The 14999-nt window shown below is 47.4% G+C and overlaps 1 protein-coding gene across 4 annotated transcripts in view; it reads left to right on the plus strand.

The window, feature by feature from the left end:
- Positions 1–14999, plus strand: part of LOC139228935 (multiple epidermal growth factor-like domains protein 6) — a 487750-nt gene that overhangs the window by 389119 nt on the left and 83632 nt on the right. For all 4 annotated transcript variants that reach the window (XM_070860470.1, XM_070860472.1, XM_070860471.1 and 1 more), the window contains 4 exons: positions 1879–2001; positions 5106–5228; positions 6623–6760; positions 13466–13588. In XM_070860470.1, coding sequence (XP_070716571.1) covers positions 1879–2001; positions 5106–5228; positions 6623–6760; positions 13466–13588 — 507 coding nt within the window. The remainder of the gene's footprint in view (positions 1–1878; positions 2002–5105; positions 5229–6622; positions 6761–13465; positions 13589–14999) is intronic.

Below are 14999 nucleotides of genomic sequence, written 5' to 3' on the forward strand. Positions count from 1 at the left end.
ACCTAGCTCCTGCTCAGTGTGTCAGTGAGTCACTGTCTCGAGGGCAGAAATATAGGGGAAAAATATAGGAGTGAAATATAGGGGTGAAATATAGGGGCAGAAATGGGGGAGCGCCACATTTGGGGTGATAACTTTAAAAGTTTGAAAAATATGCACCAGGCGCTAATGTTTTAAAACTTTTTTAAAAATCGGCATTTGTGCTCCAGGAAGGAAGTGGAGGGTTTGTTTCAGCGCTCCGCCTCCTTCCTGGAACGTAAGAAGCAACAGGCGAGTGGGCGGGTATCTGTGCAACGCTGCTGCAATCAGAGGCTCCTACACTCCCTTAAAGGGAAAGGCCATCGCTGCAGACTCTGTAAAAGAAGAACTTACCTGGACCCTGATCCAGCCCGATCAGCCCGATGCACTACAGCAGAGTTCCGGGCTGATTGATCGCGGGCAGGAAACCAGGTAAAAAATTGGAAACAGAGCTTTGAATTTTTTTTATTTACTAACCTTGGCCACCTCACCTTTAAGCATCGCCCCCGAAGCGTCCGGCCTCCCGATGGATGTCTCCAGCAGCTGTCGGTGGCTGCCGGCGATGCTACAGGGGGAGGAACCGAAGTTCGGGTGCGGGGCGCTACCAGGGTGATGCGCACGCCGATGATGTCACGATCTCTGGGCGAAGGAGATCGGGGCGCAATGCCGCATCGCCGCCGCAAAATTCACGCCAAATTTAGCGGGAGTCGTTGATCGTGCCGCGCCTGGCCGCAGACCCATTTGTGCCCCGCTATCGCCCCCCCCAGGAGGCACTAACTGGAGGCGCAAAGCAGCCGAATATCTCTCCCATAGGATCAACACCAAACAAACAAAGTGGGAGGTTAAGAGCAATTAGATATTAGGGCATGAAATGCCCGACCTCAAATATCGGGGGAAGCAGAATTTAAAAGGGATGTAGATAAATATTTGAATATTTAAAAGAATATGGGAAAGGGCAGGGCAGGGCAGGGGAGTGGGACTAAGTGAAAGGCTCTTTCAGAGAGACAGTACAGGCATGGTGGGCTGAATGGCTCCTGAGCTGTAAATGTCTATAGGGTGGAACTTGGTATGAATTGTGCTGGTTTTTCGGGCGCAAAGCGCACCCATTTAGAAGTGAGACGGCCTGCACCCAATCTGCACTCGCCTTGGCACCACTGCCATATTCGTGGGCACTTTTTTTTAGGCGTCCCAGGCTTGCCCCACTCAGGATTCTTCAGCTGCCTCCATGTCTGCCAACAAAAAGTAAGTGTCTTTTTTGTTTCCTTCATAAAAATAATCCCACCCTGTGGATCCAGGAGTTCTCCGCAGCCAGCTCCAATCCCCGCCCCTCCCGTGGCTTACCTGAGGCCCACTGCCGACGAATCAGGCAGCCCGATATTGATTTCTTTGCTCGGGCAAGCTGCTGATGAGGCCCAAGGACTAATGTCCATCGACCCTCGGCCCTCTCGGGTTCGGGCCCGAAAACAGGCCCAGATGAAAATCTACCTCTCACGCCCACTGAGGGAATATTATGTTAATAAGGAGTGCAGTAGTTCAAACTTGCCATCCATTCTCAATCGAGGATCTGGGCCTCAGGCCAGCACATTGATAGCGGCTCTACAATTCCTCTGTATTAGCAAGAGGAACAAATATCAAATGTTCCCAATCCCGCCAGCTCTCGAGGGACCCCTGCTGGAAGTGTAAGTGGGTGGCTGTTGGGCGAGAACAGGCTGGGCTTTGGCCATTGGGGCAAGGTTGCCATTGGTGACAATCGAGTTGTGACCCAGCAAGAATGAGCACTTTGCATCCTGGAGATGCGAGAGGGGCGCTAATACCTAATATAAAGCCTTGAGCCTACATTTGTGTACTCTCTTATTTCTGCAGTGAAGAATCCGTGTACAGATAAGAATGGGGGCTGTCTACACAAGTGCCACACCAGCCATGGAGTCGTCCGGTGTGAGTGTCACCCGGGATACGCATTGGCTAGTGACAGCAAAGGATGCGAAGGTAATCACTCATTTAACATCAACCACGTGTGCTAACTGGGTTTCCATGGCAACCTGCACTACAGATAAACATCCTTCTTCTTCTTAGGCAGTCCCTCATATCGAGGATGACTTGCTTCCACCAAAAAAGGATGAGTTCACAGGTGTTTTAATGAAGGACCTGGTACTCCAGGTCCCGAACTACATAGTGCAGCGTTGAAGTTGCCTGTGCGTGGATTTTTTTAACGTGTGGTGGCCGTTGCACACCAGCCACCACACGGGCTTGACAGAGCGAGGTCTTGGTCCAGTGGCAAGGATTGACCAAGCTGACTGGAGACCAGCTCTGCTGCACAGACCGAGCGCGCGCACACATATATCGCAGTGTGGGCTGGTCCGTGCTGCCCCTGGGCCCTCGCCTCTTCTGGGCCCCGAACTCACGCCTCTCGCGGGCCCCGATCACGTCGCTCTGCAATCTCTCGCCGCTCCTGCTGTACTTGTCCACGCTCCAATCATGCTACCCGCTGACACGCACAAGTCTCAAAGAAGGATCTGGTCAGTTTGAAACTTCTAAAGTGCTGCTGAACCTGGAAAAGGAGGATCATCACAAGTCCATCCTTCTAAGCACAGCGAAATCTACTCTCTCCCTCTTCAATCTCTTGAGTGAGAAAAGAAAGAAAAAGCAGTTGTGATGAAAATCAGCTTCCCCGGTGATATGGAATTCAAAAAGAAAAGAGACAGTGTCAGTATTTAAAAGAATCAGAGCCATTCTTAAGAGTTGTATTTAGTCCACTTGCAGAGTTTGATTACAGACTTTGTCCTGTAAATATAGTCCTGGATTATACAGATGGTATTTATTTACATGTATCGTCTTTTGTTAAGTATATCCTCGTTTCTTGAGTTTAAGCCGTGGCTCAGTGGATGGGACTCTCTCGCCCGAGCCAGAAGGGTATGGATTCAAGTCCTACTCCAGAGACACGAGCACAAAAATCCAAGCTCACACTCCAGTGCAGCACCGAGCTCACATCAAGCTCACATTGGATCAAGAGCTGGTGGAACAATTTGCACTGGGCCCCTCAAGTACAGTGCAACCCAGACACTTGTCCTGTCCCAACAAACCCAACGTACACACAAAACTTGCCAAGTGATATGGGATAGCGTGGCATCCCACAGCAATCCTGGGAGTTTTACACTATATACACATCACAGTTTGCTGCCGGAGCTTTACAATTGTGCACAGAGAGTGCTGTGGGAAGTGAAAGTTCTGATAGACAACAAGTCATTTGTCCCAGTGCGTGAAGCAGCAACTCCCAAACCCATGATCCCCACCACCTGAAAGGACAAGGGCAGCAGGCGCATGGGAACACCATCACCTCCACATTCCCCTCCAAGTCACATACCATCCTGACTTGGACATATATCGCCCGTACCTTCATCGCTGCTGGGTCAAAATCCTGGAACTCTCTCCCTAACAGCACTGTGAGAGCACCTTCACCACACAGATGGAGTATAGTGTGGGGAAACATGAGGTTATTCACTTTGGTAGGAAGAATAGAAAAACAGAATATTTTTCAACTGGTGAGCAACTATTAAATGTTGCCATTCAGAGAGGTTTAGGTGTCCTCCTACAGGAAGCACCGAATGTTAACATGCAGGTACGGCAAGCAATTAGGAAGGCAAATGACATGTTGGCTTTTATTGCAAGTTGGATTACAAGAGTAAGGAAGTCTTGCTACAATTGTAGAGGGCTTTGGTGAGACCACACTTGGAGGACTGTGAACAGTTTTGGTCTCCTTATCTGAGAAAGAGCATACATGCCTTAGAGGTGGTGCAACGTAGGTTCACTAGATTGATCTGTGGGATGAGAGGGCTGTCTTATGAGGAAAGATTGAGTAGATTGGGTCTATACACTTTGGAGTTTAGAAGAATGAAAGGTGATCTCATTGAAATATAAGATTCTAAAGGGGATTGACAGGGTAGATGCTGAGAGGTTGTTTCCCCCGGGCTGGAGACTCAGGAACTAGGGGGCACAGTCTCAGGATAAGGGGTTGGCCATTTAAGACTGAGATGAGGAAGAATTTCATCACTTAGAGGGTTGTGAATTTTTGGAATTCTCTACCCCAAAGGGCTGGATGTTCAGTTCTTGAGTATATTCAAGGTTGAGATAGATAGGGGAATCAAGGGATATGGGGATCCGGCAAGAAAGTGGAGTTGGGGTCAAAAATCAGCCATGATATTGATTGGCGGAGCAGGCTCGAGGAGCCGTATGGCTGACTCCTGCTCCTAATTCTTATTTCTTAGACTGCAGCGGCTCAAGGAGAAGGTGCACTACCGCCTTCTGAAGGGCAACTAGGGATGGGGCAACAGAGACTGGCCTTGGACAAAATTAGGGAAATTTCCCTCGCATATGAATTTATTGGTCTTCCCAAGTCTTTGAGCCCTTGCCAACGTGAACAACTAGCCTGGATCGACCCCCTTGAAACGTCTAATAAGTTTCCTGTAACTTGGATGTGTGGGATGTGAGGGCCGATATTCCGAGGGCCCGTTACCGATTGGGAGCCTTGTTCGCCATACGCACATACTCGGGATTTTCAGACGTGCGGTAGAGCGCATTCAGATCATCGTCCCCTCCAGTTGCCCCACTCACTGAACAACAGGAATATCCTTCCAGTACTACAGTGACCAGTATCACAATAACGTGCATCTTCTATCGTGCTTTTAACATTGTAAAATATCCCAAGGCACTTCACAGGAGCGTAATGAATCAAAATTTGACACCAAGCCACGTAAAGAGATATTAAGACGAGTGACCAAAAGCTTGGTCAAAGAGGCAGGTTTTAAGGACCTTCTTAAAGGAGGAGAGAGAAGTAGAGAATCGGAGAGGCTTAGGGAGATAATTCCAGAGCTTTGGGGCTGGACAGTTGAAGGCACGGTTGCCAATGGTAGGGCAATGAAACTGGGGATGCGCAAGAGGCCAGAATTGAAGGAGCGCAGAGATCTCGGAGGGTTGTAGGGCTGGAGGAGGTTGAGAATTTTAAAATGGAGGTGTGAATCATTGCCATTACTGTACATTACCGGGCTGGTGATTGGTGTTTCTCTCTCTCTCTCTCTCTCTCTCTCTCTCCCTAGATATTGATGAGTGCGTGTCCGGATTAACAGACTGCTCGCATGGATGCCTCAACACTCACGGATCCTTTTCCTGTGTCTGTAACGCAGGCTATGAGCTGGGTGCCGATGGAAAGCAGTGTTACCGTAAGTTACCTCGTTCAGTCCCTCCCACTGCAGGGCGGGCAACAGTGAGGAAAGTGTCAGTATATAGGGTGATCATCCCGAGCCCACTAACAGGCTCCTAATGTTCACTGTAAGGCAATAATTACCATCCGGCGACACTCCTGTGATACTGTACAGAAGAATAGTATGTACAGGAGGACAGAATGGGCTCTGTATTAATAGTAACAACCTCTCTGTGTACACAGGGAGGCATTGTGAGTTGGTATTCTGTAAATGGAGGACAGGATCTCATTTCTGTATTTAGGAGTCACTAAGGGATGGTGCAGAGTGCAGTAAAAGTAGCTGTGTGAACTTCTAAATGCACATTAAATATGTTTAATTGAGAACAGGGTATTCCAATTTGTGCCCTTTCATCTGCAGAGGCTGGGATTGGAACCCAGCCTGGGCCAATTGGTTTAAACTCTCCTTTATTTGTTGGCTGCAATGGGCCTGTGTAAAATACATCTGAAATGGTCTAGAGGAAACTTTAGCTTGAACCTAGCCCATGCTGTGACTGACCTGGGAGTCCATTATGGGGCAGTGTAGCGGGAATTTTACTCTGTATCGAACCCATGCTGTGCCTGCCCTGGGAATGTTTGATGGAACAGTGTAGAGGGAGCTTTAAAATTAGCGAAACAAATGTCCGCACAACACCTCCAGAATAGATCCCTGTAATCTGCAGCTGACCTGGTCATTTATCTCATTTGCTGTTGTTGGGACCTTGCTTCGTGCAAACTGACTGTCGATGTTTCTACATTACAACAGTGACTACACTAGAAAAGTACTTTATTAACTGTAAAGTGCTTTGGGGCGTTATGCTTCTGTCTCCAGGAGCTGTATGTGCTTCGGCCTGTAATGTGCTGAAAGGGTGGAATTTGACTCAGCATTTGGAGGGACTTCAGGAGAGCTGCTGTGTGTTGGGGGTATTGTAACCCACTTCTGCTACTGCCGATCGTTTAATAAAAGAAAGAATGACTTGTATTTATTTAGCAACTTCCAGCACCTCAGGATATCCCAAAGCATTTCACAGCCAATGAAGTACTTTTTAAAATGTAGTCACTGTTGTAACATAGGAAACATGGCCGCCAATTTGCGCACAGCAAGCTCCCACAAACAGCAATGAGATAATGACCAGATAATCTGTTTTGGTGATGTTGTTTGAGGGATAAATATAGGCCAGGACACCGGGGCCAACTCCTCTGTTCTTCTGTAAAAACTGCATTGCTTTCAAGACCCTTTCATACGGTGCTCATTCAGGCAACCTTGACCAATCCAGCAAGTTTACCCATGGTGTTGCTCTGGGAGCCACTAGAATAGGAATGGCAGGAAAGAAATGCTGAAGGAGCAGTGAACGTATCTGAGCGTTTCGTTTACAGGGATTGAGATGGAGATTGTCAACAGTTGTGAGTCAAACAACGGAGGATGCTCCCATCATTGCCGCCACACCACCAGCGGGCCGCTGTGCAGCTGCAATCAAGGCTTTCGCCTGGATGCTGATCAGAAGACATGTGTAGGTAGGGCTGAACAAAGGTGATTTCTCCCCAGTTGCCAAAAGTGGGTCATGTTCATGTACATCGGCTTTTAGGGGTTTAAATGACATACAACGATTCCATTAAATATAAAACAGCACACACCTACAGTGTATTACAGGTAATTGCTGTTTTGAAGTTGGGGTAGCATCATAAGGTCTTCGTTTATCAATGTTATCCCAAGTCCAATACTAGAGTTAGACACTAGTCATTCACTTCTGGGTCCTGGGTTTAGGATTCAATCCTGACTGCCAGGATGATATTCCTCTCTCTGTGAAAGTCTGCTGTGAAACGATTTTGGACAATTACACAAGAAATAGGAGCAGGAGTAGGCCCTATGGCCCCTCGCTCCTGCTCCGCCATTCTGTAAGATCATGGCTGATCTGATCTTGGCCTCAACTCCACTTTCCTGCCCGCTCCCCTAACTCTTGACTCTCCTGTAGTTCAAGAATCTATCCATCTCCACCTTGAATATATTCAATGCCCCAGCCTCCACAGCTCTCCGGGGCAGAGAATTCCAAAGATTCACGACTCTCTGAGAGAAGAAATTCCTCCTCGTCTCAGTTTTAAATGGGCGACCCCTTATGCTGAAACTACGCCTCCTAATTTTAGATCCCCCAGAGGAGACACATCCTCTCAGCATCTACCCTGTCGAGCCCCCTCAGAATCTTATACGTTTCAATAATTACGGTGCACAGGATCAATCTGTCCAAAATGTGGGAGATATTTCTGCACTAAAGTGACACCCAGAGATGCTACAGGATGGTTAATGTGGGCAATGCTACGTTGTTGCAATCGGGGGTTACTCTCCTGAAGTTGGGGTTAAGATGCACTCTTGGGGGGGGGGGGGGGGGGTAAATATTTTGCATCAAGCCTTCTCCATACCTGGCGTGTGCATGGTTGATGCTGATGGGGCATAAAGTACAATTGTCTCTTGTTGCCCATCACCCTCCAAAAAACATATGAAGGCCCCTGAAATAGAAACAGCAAATGCTGGAAATACTCAGCGGGTCAGGCAGCACTTGTGGAGAGAGAAACAGGGTTAACATTTCAGGTCGATGACCTTTGTCAGACGAAAGGTCATCTATTCTGTTCTGGCGAAAAGTCAGCGCTGAAAGGTCAGATGCTGCCTGACCCGCTGAGTGGTTCCAGCATTTTGGAGTAGAAATTTGTTAGCTTAGCGGCCCTGGAAAGGGTCGGTACGGGGCGCTAAAGGGGTCGGAGCCGCGAGCGCCCGCATTCAGTGTGCCAGTGCTGGCTGCGCTGACCAGTACGGACCGTGGGCGTCGGTCTGGTGTGCAATGCCCCCGGTTTCGACAGCGCGATGATTTTTGTTTGGCGCTGACCCTGTAGCGCACCGTAGCGCACCCTAATGAGACCGCCTGGGAAAGCGGGTGGTCCCAGCTTGTCCCGGCAGCGGCGAGGGAAGGAATGAATACATCAGGTATGTGTGATTGTTTGCATTTTTTTTATTTTTGCGATTTATGTTTATGTGGGGTGAACAAGGTATTGGGAATGTTTCTTGGCGATTTTATTTTTCCAGAGCAGCCGCTCTCAGGGCGCTCCGAGAGCGGCTCCTTAGTTTCCAGTTGCTCAGCCGGCCTAGTGCCCTGAGAGAGGTGTGGAACGCCTCCCTTAGCGCTCCGCCCCACACGCAGGGCCCAGCTGTTGAATTTTGTATCTGCAGGCGCAAACCATTTCCCGGTGCAAGCTTTACCGTCCCGTCACCGTTAGCGCCCTAATTAGCCTCCAACTGAATTTCCACCCGAGCAGATTTCCAGCATCCGCAGTATTTAGCTTTTATATGAAGGTACCTAACCGAACATATTCGATTCAAAAATCTCACGGACAAATCGCATTCCTTGTTTATGAAGTCGATTACTGCCCCTGAGCAGTGGCTATTGAATGCAGTAATGATAATTTTAATAAACTGTGTTAGAAGTTTAACCCTTGGGGCTCCCCTGATAACTCCCTTGGTAAGTAGACAGATTAGTGCAGTGCCGAACCACACAGACCAGGAAAGCCGAGCCGAGATGCCTGGTCTGTGCTGAGTTAGCTAACCACGGCCAGGAGATCATTGTGAGTCCTACAAATTTTCTATCACTAAGCTGTGGACCGAAAAATCAAACAGAATGGCCGCTCTTCTTCAAACATTGGTTCTCAGAACACGGACGTCGCTGGCAAGGCTGTAATTTATTGCCCATCCCTAGTTGCCATGACGATGGTATTGGGCTGTCTTCAACTGAACCGCTTGCTGGGCCACTTCAGAGGACAGTTAAAAGCCAACCGCATTGCTGGAGGACTGGAGTCATATAAAGGCCAGACTGTGAAAGGGCAGCAGGTTTCCTTTCCTCAATTAGTGAACAGTTTTTACGACAATCCGACACTTTTACTGATACCAGCTTTTTATTTCCAGATTGTTATATTTAAAACTGAATTCAAATTCTCAAAACTGCCAAGGTGAGATATGAACTCATAAGAACATAAGAAATAGGAGCAGGAGTAGGCCATACGGCCTCTCAAGCCCGCTCTGCCATTTAATACGATCATGGCTGATCCGATCATGGACTCAGGTCCACTTCCCTGCCCGCTCCCCATAACCCCTTATTCCATTATCGGTTAAGAAACTGTCTATCTCTGTCTTAAATTTATTCAATGACCCAGCTTCCACAGCTCTCTGAGGCAGCGAATTCCACAGATTTACAAACCTCTGAGAGAAGAAATTCCTCCTCACCTCAGATTTAAATGGGTGGCCCCTTATTCTAAAATTATGCCCACTAGTTCTAGTCTCCCCTATCAGTGGAAACATCCTCTCTGCATCCACCTCGTCAAACCCCCTCATAATCTTATGTTTCGATAAGATCACCTCTCATTCTTCTGAATTTCAATGAGTAGCAGCCCAACTTACTCAACCTTTCCTCATAAGTCAACCCCCTCATCCCCGGAATCAACCTAGTGAACCTTCTCTGAACTGCCTCCAAAGCAAGTATATCCTTTCTTAAATATGGAAACCAAAACTGTACGCAGTATTCCAGGTGTGGCCTCACCAATACCCTGTATAGCTGTAGCAAGACTTCACTGCTTTTATACTCCATTGGCTTTCCTGATCACTTGCTGTACCTGCATACGAACCTTTTGTGTTTTATGCACAAGTACCCCCAGGTCCTGCTGAACTGCAGCACTTTGCAATTTTTCTCCATTTAAATAATAACTTGCTCTTTTATTTTTTCTTCCAAAATGCATAACCTTACACTTTCCAACATTATACTCCATCTGGCAAATTTTTGCCCACTCACTTAGCCTGTCTATGTCCTTTTGCAGGTTTTTTGTGTCCTCCTCACACATTGCTTTTCCTCCCATCTTTGTATCGCCAGCAAACTTGGCTACGCTACACTCGGTCTTCATCCAAGTCCTTAATATAGATTGTAAATAGTAGGTGTCCCAGCACTGATCCCTGCAGCACCCCACTAGTTACTGATTGCCAACCCAAGAATGAACCATTTATCCCGACTCTCTGTTTTCTGTTAGTTAGCCAATCCTTTATCCATGTTCTACTGGATTACTATTCCAGCGACATAACCACTACAATACTGTGCCATACTCTTGATCACTGTCCAATGACCCTCGTTGGAATATGCACCCATGCGTGAGGAGAGAACCAGGCTCTGGTGTGATGCACCCCACGGTCAGTAGTTTACTGACGGTTACTGCACGTGAATCGCGGCCCTGGGATGAAGCACTGGACTCTAGTTGGCATCCATGGGACCCCCACCCAGCAAGGGGCCAGCACCACAATCCAGGGAAAGCCAGGGCATGGAGAGATTAACCCTTTCTCCTCAAAATAAACACAAAATCTTGTTCAATGAATAGAATTCAGTGATGGGAAGAGTTAAGGCGATTGTCAGCTGTTTTTTTGTGCTTTATTTGCCCAGTGATTAATAACCTGGTTTTCAGTTTATTGCTGCGTCCACGGTTATTAGACTGACAGCTCCCAGAGGGGAATGTTGAAAATGTGATTAGGTTACACGTTCGTGCACTGCCTGAATTTGCAAAGCAGCGTGTCGACACGTCTACATGTGGGTTTCTGATCACTTCCAGCACTCTGCAACACAAATATTTGTGGCATTATCCAGAGTACTGTATAAAACAAACTGAAGTTCACTAGAAATGGACCAATAAAACATAGTTATGGGAGAGGGAAAGTCTGGTTCATTAAAAAAGTGATATTGACGCCCCCTCCCCCAGTGCTTCATGACTTTACGGCAGTGGAATTTCATACCTGCCACAGAATGTATCCCTTTCCAGTTTTTCTCTTGTTTTCCTTTCTCCTCATTGTAACTGTATTGGAACCAAAACTTGCTGTACCAATGCCCATACCAATCCCAGTAACTATAGCCGTCCCATACCCATACCAATACTGTACTAATATCAATACCAATATTGTACCAATACCAATACCCATATCAATACTGTACTAATACCAATACCGATACCAATACTGCACTAATACCAATACCCATACCAATATCAATGGTAATACCCATACCAATACCAATACTGTACCAATACCAATACCCATCATCAAGGAAGACTTGCTTCCACTCTAAAAATGAGTCCTTAGGTGGCTGAACAGTCCAATATGAGAACCACAGTCCCTGTCACAGGTGGGACAGATAGTTGTTGAGGGAAAGGGTGGATGGGACAGGTTTGCCGCATGCTCTTTCCGCTGCCTGCGCTTGATTTCTGCATGCTCTTGGCGATGAGATTCGAGGTGCTCAGCGCCCTCCTGGATGCACTTCCTCCACTTAGGGCGGCCTTTGGCCAGGGACTCCCAGGTGTCAGTGTGGATGTTGCACTTTATCAGGGAGGCTTTGAGGGTATCCTTATAACGTTTCCTCTGCCCACCTTTGGCTCGTTTGCTGTGAAGGAGTTCCGAGCAGAGCGCTTGTTTTGGGAGTCTCGTGTCTGGCATGCGAACAATGTGGTCTGCCCAGCAGAGCTGATCAAGTGTGGTCAGTGCTTCAATGCCTGGTCGAGGACGCTAACATTGGTGCGTCTGTCCTCCCAGGGGATTTGTAGGATCTTGTGGAGACATCGTTGGTGGTATTTCTCCAGTGACTGTACATGGTCCGTGTCTCTGAGCTATACAGGAGGGCGGGTATTACATCAGCCCTGTAGACTATGAGCTTGGTGGCAGATTTGAGGGCCTGGTCTTCAAACACTCTTTTCCTCAGGTGGCCGAAGGCTGCACTGGTGCACTGGAGGCGGTGTTGAATCTCGTCATCAACATCTACTCTTGTTGATAAGAGGCTCCCGAGGTATGGAATATTGTCCACATTGTCCAGGGCCACACCGTAGATCTTGATGACTGAGCGGCGAGGACAGGCTGGTGGAGGACCTTTGTTTTACGGATGTTTAGTGTAAGGCCTATACTTTCGTATGCCTCAGTAAATACGTTGATTATGACTTGGAGTTCAGCCTCTATATGTGCGCGGACGCAGGCGTAGTCCGCGTACTATAGCTTGACGACAGAGGTTGGGGTGGTCTTGGACCTGGCCTGGAGATGACGAAGGTACCCATACCAATACTGTACCAATACCAATACCCATACCAATACTGTACCAATACCAATACCAATACTGTACCAATACTAATACCAAGTGTGAATGATGTCAAGTGACACCCAAATTCTAATCGCCATTGCTACGCAGCTCCATAATCCCCATGTATTTCACCTGCAGTTTGAGGTGTGCCCGGTGTGAAATGCGTGGGGAATTGTGTAACCCTATTGGTCTAAAGTCCTCGATGAACTGGTTTTACAGAAGTTCCAAGCCCAGTTTGCCAGGTAAATGTTCAGGGTGTGAAATGTGTGGGGGATCAGCGAGCTGAAAATCAGTGGGGATTAGAAGTTTGGTGCCAACTAACTCCATTCCCAGTCAGAACACCATGGCAGGAAGTTCCTCGATTTCACTCCCGCTCTGCCAGCATTATCGGGTAAACCGGGCTCTGCTCGCACTCTTCGTGGGAATAACGTCGCGGAACGGGAGCAGCTCCGAGGAATTTCCCAGCCCAGGTATTGATTGTCTCCTACATAGTACTTAGGTGCCACTTGTTACTGAGCGGTCTCTCCTGACTGGTACTAAAGTTACCAGCAAGTCAGGGACCAAAAGCAATGAACTGCTTTTAAATATGTTATAACCGTGACTAGACTTCACATAAAGTACTTGATTGACTGTGATGCACTTTGGGACGTCCTGAGGTCATGAAAGACCCTGTATAAGGGCACGTTCTTTTTTTTAGATTGTTTAAATCATACAACGTTATCTGAACAAAAACCATCAGTTTAACACCATTGTTTGAGATGTTTCCAAACCCTGGGCAGACATACCACAGGATCAAAAGTCTCAAGCCTTGTAAATTGCTCAGGGTTGACTGCTGGATATGGGTGGAGGTGTGAAAAGCACAACACAGAGGGGGTTGGGGGTCTGGTTTGATGAAGCATTGATACTCCGGGGATGCAGATATGGCGGGGGGGAGGATCGGGGGCATCAATAAACCATGAATACGGGGAGCTCTGACTCGATAATTCAGATCAAATTTAACCCTAAGCTCTGGGCACCAACAATGCCAGGTGCGAGTGATGGAGGTCACACAGAGGAGCTGATCGGAATTTGTCTTGCCCTCACACAGATGTGGACGAGTGTGACGTTGGTGCTGGTTGCTGTCAACAGGACTGTTTCAATACCCCTGGAGGATACGAGTGTGGCTGCCACGCAGGGTACCGGCTCAGTCTGGATGGCTGTACATGTGACGGTAAGAGTTGACAGTTCAGTTCCATATACCGATGCATTGCCCCCAATCTGACTGGATTCAAACTCAACTCCCACTGGGGAAAGCACAATTACTAGCCAATTCCACCAAGAGAAAGCTCGTCGTTTGATAGCTTTACTCTCCAATCTCTCTCAAACATTCTCGTCTATCTATCGATACCAGTATGGTCATGCTGTTAGTTTCCTTCCTTGTCCCAACAAACATATGAAAAAGAAGTAGAGGAATAAACCTGCTAGTCCATCAAGTCTGGCCCATCCTGACATGGTGCAGTGGACATGTGTCATCAGCAACCCCCCCCACCCCTCCACTTCAACAACCACACAATCTCCGAGGAGAGAGACAAAAAGAAAATCAGAGGAAAAAGGCACTAGGCCAATTTAGGAAAAAAAACTTTGGGATATTCCTTAAAGCTCGAATGACGGAAGGCCCAGGTGACCATGGTGACCAGTGCCACTATCCCCATGAACCCACATACCTTCTTTAACTTACGCTTGCAGGACCTCATCCAGATCCTTTCTGAGCACTTGCAGTGAATCTACACTATCTGTAACCCATCTTATACACTTGATCTCCTCCCCCCATTTTCACTGGAAGTGAAGACTCATTACACTATCCCCTACTCTAACTTATTCTTTCACCGTTTCTCAGAACCATTTCATTGTCCTCCTTTTGCCTCAATGATCTGCACTAATTTCCGACAATTAATTTCCCACCCAAATTAACTGGGGCCCTTCCTCATCTGAGGGTGAATCAGTTTGTCTTATTGTTATAGCCACTCGAACGCCCTTGCGATAAATGCCACCTTGGCTCATCTGACTCTAGTCTTTGAGTCATGAGGTTGGGGGTTCAATCTCCGCACAATATAGGTTGGCCAGTGCAGCAGAGAGGGAGTGCTGCATTGTTGGAGGTGCCATCTTTCAGATGAGATGATAAATTGAGGCCTCACCTGCCCGCTCAGGTGTATGTAAAAGCTCCATGGTGCTCTTTTAAGAAGAGCAGCGAGCTCTCCCACTGTCCTGGCCAACATTCTTCTCTCAACTAACACTGCCATACATTCACTTACTGTGCACAAAATCCTTGCAAAGATTGCCTACATAAAACAGTGACTACACTTCAGAATTGTACTATTGGTTGTAACATGCTTGGGGGTCATAAGGTGCTAATAATCGTAAGTTTTTTCTCAGTACAAGTTGAGCTCTAATCGGGTGAAAATCTTGTTGCTAATTTTAGTGATAAAGTTGATGTGGCTGTATTGTCTTTTACTTGCGTATACTTTAGGTTTGCCTGTACTTTACGTTTGCCTGTAGTTTAGGTTTGCCTGTACTTTACGCTTGCCTGTATGTTTTCACTAAAATGACCAAAGAGAGGAATTGCACCCATTACATTTTACATG

This window comes from Pristiophorus japonicus, chromosome 18, assembly GCF_044704955.1.
Source record: "Pristiophorus japonicus isolate sPriJap1 chromosome 18, sPriJap1.hap1, whole genome shotgun sequence".
NCBI lineage: Eukaryota > Metazoa > Chordata > Chondrichthyes > Pristiophoridae > Pristiophorus > Pristiophorus japonicus.